Source organism: Emiliania huxleyi (assembly GCF_000372725.1).
Source record: "Emiliania huxleyi CCMP1516 unplaced genomic scaffold EMIHUscaffold_111, whole genome shotgun sequence".
Classification (NCBI taxonomy): domain Eukaryota; phylum Haptophyta; order Isochrysidales; family Noelaerhabdaceae; genus Emiliania; species Emiliania huxleyi.
In genome coordinates this window covers 163,713-176,032 of record NW_005201732.1, presented here as the reverse complement: position 1 = coordinate 176,032, position 12,320 = coordinate 163,713, and the positions used below count along the sequence as shown (strand labels likewise).

Genomic DNA, 12,320 nt, shown 5'->3' with positions numbered 1-12,320 from the left:
TTCTCGGCTGCTCAGCTTTACGGAGACAGCACTGCCGATAGCTCGCCGCCTCGCGGACGACGAACTTAGCCTCGCTTGCGTTTAATATCGGCGCGATGGAAACTATGTGTGCGGCTGGCAGCGCGAAGCTGAGCATTACACAACGGGAGCGAAACTCGTCCGTCCGTCCCGCTAAGCAGAGAGGGCTTGCATCCTGAGCGATCGGCACCAACGGCACCGGAGGGCGAGTGCGCGGGGCCCGCCAAGCAGGAGGGCAGCGGTAAAGGACGCGCTAGCATCCATGCCCAATTCCTTCACGGGATGGATGTGGGAGAGCAAGGCTGCTACGGCGGGAGACCGAAAGGTAGTCACCAAGGCGCTGTGTGTGTGCTGCTCGTACCCGAGCAACACGGAGGTCAAGGGGCTGCCAAAGTGGGCGTCCACCGGTAAGCATGCACTTCCGGGCTGCGTCGGTGACCAAATGCGGATGAAGGATATGCTCAAAAAGGAGGGCGTAAAGGTGCGCTTCCTGACTGACCACAAGAAGCTCAGCAAGGAGAAGGACTACTCGACCAAGAAGAACATCGTCGCCGAGCTCAAGAAGCTCGTGAAATGGCTTGACGGCGCGAAAGAGGATGGGCCGGTGCGCCAGGCGTGGTTCGTCTATTCGGGCCATGGGGTGATCAATCCGAAGCGGCCGTATAGCCTGCTCCCGGAGGACGCCCCTGACCCCGGCGGCCACGGCTTTGTCATGCTAGAGTCGATTGTGCCCTGCGACTACTTCACGACGTCTGAGCTTCTGAGCGAGGTTGAGCTGGAGGAGACGTTGCAGGGCTTCAACGAAAACGGCGCTCTCCTCGCCTTTATGGACTGCTGCCACTCTGGCACCATCCTCGGTCTCCCATGGGACCTCGAGCTGGACGAGAGCGGCGAAATGGTGGGGTGTCGGGCGCCCCACCCCGAGGCGATCATTGAGCGCTACTCCAAGTGCGGCCGAATCCTGTGCATCTCGGCGGCGCTCGACGCGGAGGTAGCCTACGAGACCAAGGCCGGCGGCGTCTGCACGAACGCCTTTCTCGAGTCGCACAACAAGGGCGACCCGCCGGCAAAGGTGCTGATCGCCATGAACCAGTACGCGAGGGACCACTACATGAAGCAGACCATCAACATGTCGAGCAACGTCGAGTTCACGGACGCGGACGCGGCCGTCATCGCCGGCGGCATCCCGCACTGGAGCAGGTCCCTCGGGAAGATAATGAGCGCACCTGCGGCACTGGCGCGCTCGCTGGCCCCCAAGCCGCAGCCGGTGGTGGAGAGGGCTGTGGCGTTTGAGAAGCACCCCTCTGCCGGCGCCGTCTCCGACTTTCTGTACGCCACGGCCCTGGCCCGCCACGCCGGCGAGTGCGGGGAGAGGGCGCTCGAGATCGCGTCCCAAGGCGCGAGCAAGGCGGCCCGCCTCGCGAGCACGGGCAAGGCGCCCGAAGAGGCGGCGGACGAGGCAAACACCTATGCTCGCGGGCTGATTGACGACGGCGTCGCTCGCCGGCGAGGGTTGTGATGCGCAGGGGGCACGTACTCGAGTAGTAAAGCGTCGCGGGGACGTGCGGGGGGGAAGGGGCGGCACGGGAGAGGCGTGCTGATGATAGGCCTAGCTTTTCCTAGCAAAACACTGTGGGTGCGTGTAGATTTTTTGTTAGAACGGCACGCCGCCCTTTGTTGCTCGCATAGGGATTTTAGGGAACGGAGAGTGGTTCTAGCCTCGTAGCCTGCAGTGCTGGACTCTCACGACGTTTGCACTCGACCGTCGTCTGAGTAACGACTAACGTCTGCCTCTCTCTCCCGATCTCTCGTCGCAGTCTAAGTTAGCCTTGGCTGACACTCTCCTTGCGGTCAATGTCGTTCAAACGTAAAAGAAACATGGGTGTGCGGCGAGTGTGCGGGATGTCTGTGGGCCCGAGAGCGATATGCCATGTCCGCCTTGCGTTGTTTCATTACATCGAAGGCTAAGCTCAAAAGAAACATCCGGCAAAGTGTCCTCTCTGTCGCTGGCCGCAAGGTCGGCTCGAAGCTCTCTGACCGCCATCTGCTTTTGCGACCGCCCATTTTGCAGGCTTGCAGCCTCGTGGGCATGGACGAATACACCGCGTCGAGTCCGCTCGTCACTAACGACGCGGCGCGCCATGATTCGACGGCCCACTCCAGCGATGACACAGGCGTGCAGCCACTCGTGGCTGTCCGTGGCGACGCGATGCCGCCGCACATGGTGAGCCCGACCGGCGGAAGTGGCCGCCACAGTGAGCCTTTGTCCGAGCCGTCGACGGAGCTGGCACGGCCGACAGTGACGCCGGGCCACAGGAGGCAGGGTTCGCGGGCCCTGGAGAGGCTCACCGACACGGTGGCTCCCGCGGCTGCCGCCACGGCGGCGGCGGTCAGCGGCGCAGTCAAGGCGGTGGGCGCGAGCCTCCCGGATCCAATCTCGCTGCTGATGCCGTCGTCGCGGCGTGCGAACGACACGAGCTCGCTCCGCTGGTGGCTGGGCACGCTCGTCTCCGCGACTGCCTTTGTCCTCGGCGCCTTCTTCGCAGGCGGCGCACTTAGCTGCTGGGGAAGCGACTACGAGCGCGGCTGCGCGACACAGGCCGTCAACCTGCCCGACCACGGGGTGGAGACGGAGATGAAGCTGCTCGACTCGGTCGTCCTCCTCTACCTCGGCCTCTGCCTCCTCGGCGGTGGCGGCGGTGGCCTCGCCAGCCGCCTCTACCTGCTGCGGCGCCGCGCGCAAATCGTCGCGCGCGTGCGGAGCGGGCCCTAGATTGCTCGTCAGCGTGAGCGCGCACTCGAGACGACACGTACTCGGGCACACTCCACTGCGCTCCGCATCCGCTCTCCTCGTAGCTGGCGCACCACTAACCGCGAGTAGTGACTCCCCGTGTGTCCGCTTGCCGCAGGCGCGAGCTGGACGGCGTTGAGACGCGCGGAGAGGCGGGCCGACATCTCAGAGACACCTCGTAGACACCTCCGGCCCCCGACACCTCCTCAGCACGCGGGGCCACCCCGCGGCCAGACGCTGCCGCCGTCCCCGCCAGTCGGAGCCGTCCGGGACACGTCCACGGCGCGTCCGCAGGTGACGGAGCGGCTGATGGCGGGGCTGAAGCGGTCGATGGACCTGGTCCACGACCCGTCGCTCCGGCTCGCCCTCTCGTTCGAGGGCCTCTCCTACCGCCTCCCTTCGGGCGAGGCGGTCCTCACCGACGCTTGCGGCGAGGTGCTGCCGGGCGAGCTCACCGCGCTGATGGGCCCGTCCGGGTGCGGCAAGTCGACACTCATCAATCTGCTCTCCGGCAAGCTGACGCCCTCGTCCGGCTCCATCCGGCTGAACGGCGTGGAGCGAGAGGAAGAGCTGCCGCCAGCCGCCCACGCAGTCACGAGTCGCTCTGCTCCGTCAGGCCGCCCCGCGCGACCGCGCGAGGTGCACAAGCTGATCGCCTTTGTGCCGCAGGACCAGATCGCCCGAGATCACCCGAGATCACCTAGACTTGCTCGAGAGCACTGCTCGAGAGCACGCAAGCTCCTCGCCCTTCATGCCGCACTCATTGCTCCATCCACGCCTTTCCTCTGTCTGTTCACCCGCTGGTCGGCCCGCGCCGCAGGAGGACGTGTTGCTGCCCACGCTCACCGTCACCGAGTCGCTCTGGGTGTCCGCGCGGCTGCGGCTGCCTGCAGAGACGCCCGCGTCGCAGCTGAACGAGTGGGTGGTCCGGCTGGTCGACTTGCTCGGTCCGGCAGCACGCCGAGGGGGGCGGCGGTGCTATCGAGAGAGGAGTGTGTCCGCTTCCGTCGCTCTCTAGGCCTGACGCACGTCAAGGAAAGGTCAAGGAAAGGTCTAGGAAGTGTCTAGGAAGTCTTCCTCGCTCTCTAGGCCTGACGCACGTCAAGGACGCGGCCATCGGCGACGTTGCGCGGTCGGGCCTGCTGCCGGGCGGGGAGGGCGGGCCGGCGTGCGTCACAAGACGCGCCCACGACACGTGTCCTATAGGAGGGGCCTGTCGGGCGGCCAGCGCAAGCGAGTCAACGTCGGGGTGGAGCTGCCGACCCGTCCCTCCTCTTCCTATTCACACCCTCTATCCCGCTGAGCTGTGAACAGGTCGAGCTTGCGGCCGACCCGTCCCTCCTCTTCCTATTCACACCCTCTATCCCGCTGAGCTGTGAACAGGTCGAGCTTGCGGCCGACCCGTCCCTCCTCTTCCTCGACGAGCCTACCTCCGGCCTCGACTCGACCGCCGCCCTCGAGCTCTGCCCGTGCCCCCTAGATGCCCCCCTAGATGCAGCCTAGATGCGGACTACGGACCTGCGCCCGCCAGCCAGCAAGGACTGCGCGCGATCGCTTGCCACCCCCTCGTCCTCACCAGAGGCTCAGAGTGCAGCGCGCGACGCCGCACGTGCACGCCATCAGAGTCGCCCCCGTGTCCACCCCCCCGTGTCCCCCCACCCCGTGTCCACCCCCCCGTGTCCACCCCCCCGTGTCCACCCCCCCCGTGTCCACCCCCCCGTGTCCACCCCCCCCGTGTGTCCACCCCCCCCGTGTGTCCACCCCCCCCGTGTCCACCCCCCCCGTGCCACCCCCTCCAGGCTCGTGCCTCGTCGGCCTCGCGTCGCACGGGATCGCCGTCTGCGCCGTGCTGCACCAGCCGCGCCTCTCTCTCTTCGAGCTGACGCAACCAGCCGCCGCCGCCCGAGCCATCCAGGCGAAGGGCACGTCCATGACACGTCCGGGGCGTGTGTGCCGACAGGCACAAGCTGCTCCTGCTCGACCCGTCGGGGAGGACCGTCTACATGGGACCCACCGAGGCCGCCGCAGACCACTTTTGCAGCCTCGGCTTCCGCGCAGCCTTCGAGAGCTCGCGCGAGAACGTGGCCGACCTGCTGCTCGACGCGATCTCGGGCGCCATCCGCCCGTCGGAGCAGACAGCGGCGCCGTCGGACCAGCAGACGCCCCACGGCGCGAGCCAGCCCCTCACCCCTTCGCCCCTCAGCCGAGGCCGCGGCCCCCGGCCCCATCACCGCCGCGAGGGGCGGCGACTAGGCGCGGCGCGCAGCCTCGACCTCGCCGAGGCGTGGAGGGCGGCGCGCGCAGACACGGCCGCCGGGGCGGCCGCCGCAGCCGCCGAGCTTGGCGCCGTGCAGAGCCCGCGCCGGCGGGCGACGCGCGCCGCCGCCGAGATGTCGACGCTGGACCGGCGGCTGCGGCACCACCACGGCCGGCGTACTGCGTCGGGGTGCCGGCAGCTCGTTCTGTTTGTTTGGCGGTCGGCGGTGCGGCGTGCGCGGCACGGCAGGCGGGACCGCCCGGCCCCTGAGCCCGTTCGGAGCTGCTCTGCAGGTGCAGCACGCGCGGGACGGCGGGACGCTGCTGCGCAACGCAGCCATCGTCGGCGTGGCGGGCACGCTGCTCGGCTTCCTGTACGAGGGCACGCTCGAGAAGGCCGTCTGCGCGCACGTGCAGGACATCCCCTTCCCGAACGGCCCCCACGCTTGGGAGGTGCGGCACTCTCTCCAGCCGCCCGCTCCGGCTTCACGCTTGTCGCCTCTCCCCCTCGCCTCTCCCCCTCGCCTCTCCCCCTCGCCCCTCCCCCTCGCCTCTCCCCCTCGCCTCTCCCCCTCGCCTCTCCCCCTCGCCTCTCCCCCTCGCCTCTCCCCCTCGCCTCTCCCCCTCGCCTCTCCCCCTCGCCTCTCCCCCTCGCCTCTCCCCCTCGCCTCTCCCCCTCGTCCCGCCTCCGCCTCGCCCCGTCGCGCCCCCCTTCTCCTCCCCTCCTCACCCCCGCGCTCTCCTCTTCCTTTTGCAGGAGGGCTGCCGCGCGCGCCTCGCCTCGGGAGGCGCCTTCACCGCGGCGCCCGTCTTTTGCTTCGGCGAAGGGACGCCGGCGGCGAGGATCGACTTGGCGCAGTTTCGCGACGTGACCTCCAAGTTGGTGCAGGCGCTCACGCTCACCCTCCTCGCCGTCACCATCGTCTCCATCCAGGTCTCGCTCAACTTGCTCGGCGGAGAGCGCGCGATCTACTGGAGGGAGTCGCGGCATTACTCGGTCTGGGCCTACCTCCTCGGCAAGACGGCCGCCACGCTGCCGCTCACGCTGGCGTACCCCTTCCTCTTCCTCCTCCCCTTCTACCAGCTCTTCCGCCCGTGGGCGACGTGGCAGGCGAGTCGGACCACTGCCACTTGCTGCCGCCCTCCGCCGCCCTCCTCCGCCGCCCTCCGCCCGCCTCCGCCCGCCTCCGCCCGCCTCCGCCCGCCTCCGCCCGCCTCCGCCCGCCTCCGCCCGCCTCCGCCCGCTGCTGCCTGCTGCCGCCCGCTGCCGCCGCCCTCTCTCCGCCGCCTCGCACGCTCCGCACCCGCCACGGCCGCAGGTGTACTACGGCATCCTGGTGCTCGTGCAGTTTGCCGGCGAGGGCATCGGCCAGCTCATCTCCCTCCTCGCCACAGACAGCCGGCGCGGGCCCGGCTGCAGCGCGGCCACCCGCCCGGGCAGAGGGAGGCGCGCGTACTGACGGCTCGGTCCCTCCGGCTGCCCTGCAGGCAGCTCGCGGGCGGCGTGATGGCGCTGCTGCTCACTTGCCTCTCTGGCTCCTTCCCGCTCATCACCGCGCCGCCCATCAAGGCCGTCTCCTTCGCGTCTCTCTCGCGCTGGGGCGTCGAGGCGCTCCGTGCCCGCCGCGTCGCCCCCCTCCTTCACGGCTCTTCACGCGCCCCCGGCTGGCAGCAGGCGCTCTACGCCAACGAGATGTCTCCCTTCTACTACGGCGAGCCGTCGCTGCGAGGCCGCGGCTGCTGCACGTACGAGTATGCGGCCAGCCCGCAGCTGCCCATCCCGTACCCCCTCGCGTGGAACGCGTCGACGCCGTGCCGCAACCCGCTGCCGCCCGGCTCGGCCGAGAAGGTCGCCTCGCTACTCGGCGGCCAGTACGGCTACACGGCCTGGTGGAGGCACAACGACTGCGGCGAGGGGAGCGTGCGCGGGCCGGGGGACCCGCCCCCCGACATTGTCGGCTGCGGCACGTGGGACGGCGAGCAGCCGCTGCTCGGGCTGCTAGCCATCGCCATAGTGGCGCGGCTGCTAGTCCTCGTCGCGCTACTCGTCAAGGACCGGCGGCGGCGTAAGTGACGCCCGGACGACCTCACTCTGTGCGCCGTCCGCGCCTCCCCTGCGTACTCGAGGCGCTGTCTATGGAGTCTGACCGATCGGTGCGCAGCGCGAGAGGGAGAGCCGAGGCCGGTACTCAAACTGTTCGCCCCGAGCCGTGGTGTCCGCCTCTCGCTCTGCACAGTGCACTGGTCTGTGGTGTCATAGCCGAGAGCCGGGTAGACGTAGGCGCATCGCCGCGCCCCCCGCGCCCCGCACCCGCCCTCGAGAGATCGGCAGTGGAGGCACAGGGTTCAGGCACAAAAGTGTACCTTCGTTTAAGCGAGAAGTGTGGAGACGTGGAGCTGGAGGTTGCCGCACCCTCCCGCCTGGCGCGTGGGGCGTGGCCAGGGCCCTGCGGGCTGCGCTCCCCACGACCCCACGCACCCGTGACCTCTCGCCTCTCGCCTCTCTCTCTCTTGCGTTGTATCTGGGGGCGCGCTTATCACACTCTTTTTGATGTGTAGATGATCTTGTATTGCATATCCCTACACCAATATCGGCACCACATCAGCCGTCACACACATGCTCATCCATGCTCACGCCCTCTCCCCCCCCCGCCCGCGCCTCACCCTCCTACAACCTCCCTCTCATGCCCTGCTGTGTAGCCCCCGCAATCGACAGCGCAGCGGCGCCACATTCGCGCCGCGGCACCCCCCCCCCCCCCCCATCCCGCCCGCTGGATGGAACTGGCCCGAGGCACAGTCGCGGTGGGAGCCGCTCACATCGGCTCAGAGCCGGCTCAATATGTGGACCGGAGTGGCTGCGCCGTCAGCCGACGAGCTCGCCCTCCGCCGCCGCCGGCAGCAGCAGGTGGAAGTGGAGCCCACGGCGCAGCAGCGTGATGCGCGGCGCAGTCGCCGGCAGCTCCGCGCAGCTCACCTCGTGGGTCTGGAGCTCGGCCGCGGACATGTCGATGACCTCGACGCGCAGGCCGAGCGCCTCGGACAGCGCCACCATCTCCGGCTGCCCTCCGTACGCCGGAGACCACCACAGCGGCGCAGGCTTGCCGCCGCCTTGCCCGGGCTCCATCTGGGCCATCCGCGCGCAGTAAGCCTCGAGGGAGGGGGAGCCGTCGGCGGCGGCGACGTGGGCGAAGCGGGCGGCGGAGCGGAGCATGTGCGCCGTCGCGCAGCCGCGCAACGCCGCGACGGCGGCGTCGGAGCGCCCGTCGTTGAGCGCGTCAAGAGCTTGCGCGGCCTCGGCAGAGCTGCGGCCCAGCAGCGCGCGGAGGGCGGCGATGGCGGGCGCCGACTCGGCGGGCAGCGAGTCGAGGTGCGCCTCGAGGGCGGCGAGGCCGCCGTGCGCCCACGCCGCGCCGAGCACAAGCCCTGCCGCCAGCGCCCGGAAGAAACAATGGCCGTCGCCCCGCACCTTGACGAGCGTCAGGTGGCGCGGCGCGAGGGCGAGCGCCCGCAGCCCGGCGGCGGCGGCCGCGGCGGGCGCTACCTCGGCGATGAAGGCCTCGAGCGTTGAAGGTGTGGAGACGGCGGGCGGCGGCGTCGCCGCGGCGAGCAGCGAGGCCTGCCCCTCAAGCGCCGCGGCAGGCGCAGGCTCATCGCTCGGCTGCTCCGCAAGAGAGGCGAGGAGAGCGGCCTGCATGGCGGCGTCGTCGTCGGCCGACGAGGGACTGAACAAAGGGCTGTTCTCCATCGTGCGGAGTGGTGGCGGCGACGGGCAGAGCATTGTGGCCACAAAGGAGAGTGCCTTTTGATGCGTCGCTCGATGCACCTTTGAGCCACAATTCGGGTTTTCTTCTTTTTGATTGTTTTTTCTCCTCGCCGCCCTTCCTGCGAGGGCTCGGCGGCCGTTCCTAGAACTCCTCGTCGCTCCCCTCGTAGAGCGAGGGCTCGTTGGACTCGAGCGGGCGGCTCCGCGAGCGACGCTCGCCCAGTCCTTCTTGTTGCTCTTGACCTGCTCTTGACCTCGCCGCCGCCGCCGCCGCGGCCGCGTCCGCCGCGCCGGTCTGCGCGCCGCCCGCGGCTCGTGCCCAGCCTGACCGCGCTCGGCATGCGCTCGTAGACGGTGTCCTTGAAGGCGGTGTGGAGGAGCGCCTCAAAGTTGACGCACGGCGCGTAGCGGCAGCGAGCGCTGTTCTTGCACGGGAGGGCGGTCTGGTTGAAGTTTGGGCAAAAGCCAATCCCGTCGCGCGCCGCCATCGCCTTGACCTTGCCCGCCGCGCGCGCGACCTCGACCTTGTTGTCGACGATGACGCTCTGGAAGGTCTTCTTCTTCGCGACGTTCGTCGCTACGGCGCGCCTGGCCTTGAGTTCCTGCGCGGCGCACTGCGCGTCGTGGATGATGTCGGCGTTGGTCAACCCAAATGCGCGGCAGGAGGGGCAGAGTTTGTTGCCGAGGACCTTGACGCACCCGACATCAAGGCGGAGAGGTCCGCCGACATCGCCGCTCGCGTAGACGTTGGGCAGGACCGGGAGGTTGCAGCATGCAGGCGAGGTTCTCGTTCTTCACCTTGAAGAGGATAGAGCCGTCCTTCTCGTCCGACTTGGCGCCCAGGAAGGTGTGATATCCCTCTTGGACGGAGACGACGTTGCCGAAGTGCTTCTGGAGCAGAGGGGTAAAGTGCTCGATCTGGGCGGCCGTGTTGATGGCGCCGCGGGTGCGGATGGCGATGAGGCCGTCGGACTCCGTCGCCGCCTGGAGCTCGCGCGCCTCCGCCTGCCTGCCCCACTCGGAGGCGTCGAGAGCGACGAAGTGGATGGTGATGTCATCCGGAGCTGGGAGCTGTATGGCGCCACCGCCGGCGTGGTGCTCGAGGAAGGCTCGTGCCTCGCTCTCGCCGCTGAAGGCGACGCAGACGGCCCGCGACGTGCCGATGATGGGCACGCTGATCGCGCTCACCGGCTGCGCCTCGCAGCCTGGCGTCTTCCTCAGAAGCTGTCGAATCTCGGAGACGAGCACCGTCGTGTTCTGGATGTCCGGGATGTGCTTGCCGTCGCGCGCCGCGAGCGCGACGTGCAGCAGGCGCTTCGTGCCGCGGTCGGTGCCGGCGGCCGCCGCAGCGGCCATCTGTGCGGCGTCCACCATAATGGTGTCGCCTTCTTTGGCGTCGTCGTCGTTGACGCGCGAGCTCGCCGTCGAGGCGGCGCTTCACGCCGAGTCTCTGGCCATCACCGGCCTCTTGCTTGCGCGCCGTCGCGGCCGCGCGCGCCGCGCCCTCGGCAGCGGCAGCGTTGAGCGCCGGCGGCGGCAGGCCGGCCGAGGCGAACGCCATTCAAGTGGTGAAGCGCCCTTCACACACGCGACTCGCACGCGCTTCCGTTCGGCTCTTCGGAGTGCCACGTGTGATTTCTCGGAACATCGAGTTTACTGACGACGGGATTACCACTGGTGTTTCGTCCTCCTCTCGTCCTCCTCGGAGTCGTCTTCCCCGGCTTCCTTCCGTTCGGCTCTCGGAGGCGCCAGAAAAGAAAAGCCGCCGCGCGATTTCTCGGAACATCGATTGCCCGAGGTCTCTCGCTACACGTTGAAGATGAGCGCGCGCGTCACAGCGCAGGCCAGGTCTACACTGGCCGCGGCACCAGCTCCCGCGGTCTGCACGCTAGGAGTGGTCCGCCCTCGCAATGAATGCGGAATACTATTACGAAAAGTACAACTAGTGCGACACACTAGTCAGTCTCGTAATCGCGCCAAGAGCGCGGATACACACACAAACAACAGGCGCGGCTATGAATAGCTGCGCATATACAGATAACGACTGTTCACAGTTGGGAGAAAGAGAGTCGTCTCTAACGCTCCCCCCTAGTTGCATCGGCAACTATCTCGGACGACTCGCGCGTCCTCGGCGAAGGGGTGATGACTCACGCCTTGCCGACGGTCGCGACGAGCTTGCTCCACAGCCGGGCAGCCTGCCCCTGGAGCGTCACAGCAAAGCCGGGGCCGTTGCTGGCGTTGAGCATGTAGTCGCGACAGGTGAAGAACATAGCTCGCGTCGTCTGCGTCTTGGTGAAGACGTCGGCGATCATATAAGCAGTGCCGACGAGGTACGGCGCGACGTGGCGGAGCATGAAGAGGCGCTTGACAAACATGGTGGCACGTTCGTAGTAGCGCGTGCGAGCAGTAGAGCCGGGCTTGACGATGATGTCAAAGACGGCTTTGCAGTCACCGAGCTGGGGCGTGGGTCCTGCGACAGCTCGGCCAGCGTCCTCGAGCATGAGCCGGCAGGAGACGACTTTCTTGGCGGCGACGGAGGCGGTGGCGGTCTCCTCTTCGGCGACGCTGAGAGCCTCGATCTTGGACTTGTTGGCGCTCCAGTCGATGGCGCCGTTGTTGAACATCACGACGCATCCGCCGTAGTGTGGCGCCTTGCCGAAGGAGGCGTCATGGTAGGCGTGGAGGCCACGAGACTCGATGAAGCCTGGCAGGAAAGTGTCGAGTCCGTAGGGGATCTTGAGCTTTCCGCCGTAGGTGATGCCGAGGTGCTTTGTGGCGTTGAGATAGTTGATGACGGTCATGATGGCGTCACGATGGACGGCGCCGCAAGCCTGAGAGAAAGAGCCGAGCTTCGAGAAGAAGTACTTGATGTCGGGGCGCGTCATCTCGGCAGGCCACCCGATGGTTCCTAGCGGCTTCAGGAACTCGGTGACGGGGATGCGGTCGCACTCGGCAGCAGGCTCGAGCTTATCGAAGAGGGCGCGCTGGACGTCGGTCGAGCCGGCTGGGGTGGACTGAGCACCAGCGCCAATCTCGTTGCCGTAGAGGGCGGCAATCCGCTCGATGTACCGGGTCTGCCGAATAGTGAGCGTGCGGTTGGCTCGGTCGCGGAGTACCTCGATTCCGGTGAAGACGGAGATGGGGACGATATCGAGCGTCGCAATCTTGATGTACGTTCCATATTCCTCTTTGAACCGGACGTACTGGTCGGTGGCAGAAGCGGCAAAGCCGTTTGCGACGTCGTCTGCAAAAACAACGATGATTTTTAGGCGAAAGGCTGGGTGGCTGTAGAAGTTTGGCTCGGTGAGCGAGGCGACGCAGCCAAGCTTGACGAGGGCGTCCTGGTTGAGTTTGAACCAAAGGTAGGAGCCCTGTTTGATGCCCTCGAGCGCTTTGAGAAGCATGAGCACAAAGCCCTTCTTGACGAACCCGGGTGGCATCTGGGTGTAGATCTCGGCATCGACGTCAGCCTGAGTAAACGCCTTGACGCCG

At 67.7% G+C, this 12,320-nt stretch overlaps 3 protein-coding genes across 3 annotated transcripts; all 3 read left to right on the top strand.

The window, feature by feature from the left end:
- Positions 1-280: 280 nt before the first annotated feature.
- Positions 281-1,537, top strand: EMIHUDRAFT_223690 (putative metacaspase protein; the record flags this gene model as incomplete). The annotated part of the gene is made up of 1 exon (XM_005791576.1): positions 281-1,537. One exon carries the CDS (start codon positions 281-283, stop codon positions 1,535-1,537), a length of 1,257 nt encoding a protein of 418 aa, XP_005791633.1.
- Positions 1,538-2,031: 494 nt separating this feature from the next.
- Positions 2,032-5,125, top strand: EMIHUDRAFT_439897 (hypothetical protein; the record flags this gene model as incomplete). The annotated part of the gene is made up of 10 exons (XM_005791575.1): positions 2,032-2,778; positions 2,928-3,359; positions 3,426-3,478; positions 3,630-3,756; positions 3,899-3,941; positions 4,016-4,058; positions 4,193-4,274; positions 4,609-4,693; positions 4,770-4,978; positions 5,063-5,125. Coding segments are annotated over exons 2-10 (945 nt in total), but the record flags the coding sequence as incomplete, so codon positions are not given.
- Positions 5,126-5,199: 74 nt separating this feature from the next.
- Positions 5,200-7,458, top strand: EMIHUDRAFT_454467 (hypothetical protein; the record flags this gene model as incomplete). The annotated part of the gene is made up of 4 exons (XM_005791574.1): positions 5,200-5,292; positions 5,360-5,518; positions 5,823-6,169; positions 6,554-7,458. 4 exons carry the CDS (start codon positions 5,200-5,202, stop codon positions 7,137-7,139), a joined length of 1,185 nt encoding a protein of 394 aa, XP_005791631.1. The 3' UTR covers positions 7,140-7,458.
- Positions 7,459-12,320: the final 4,862 nt, after the last annotated feature.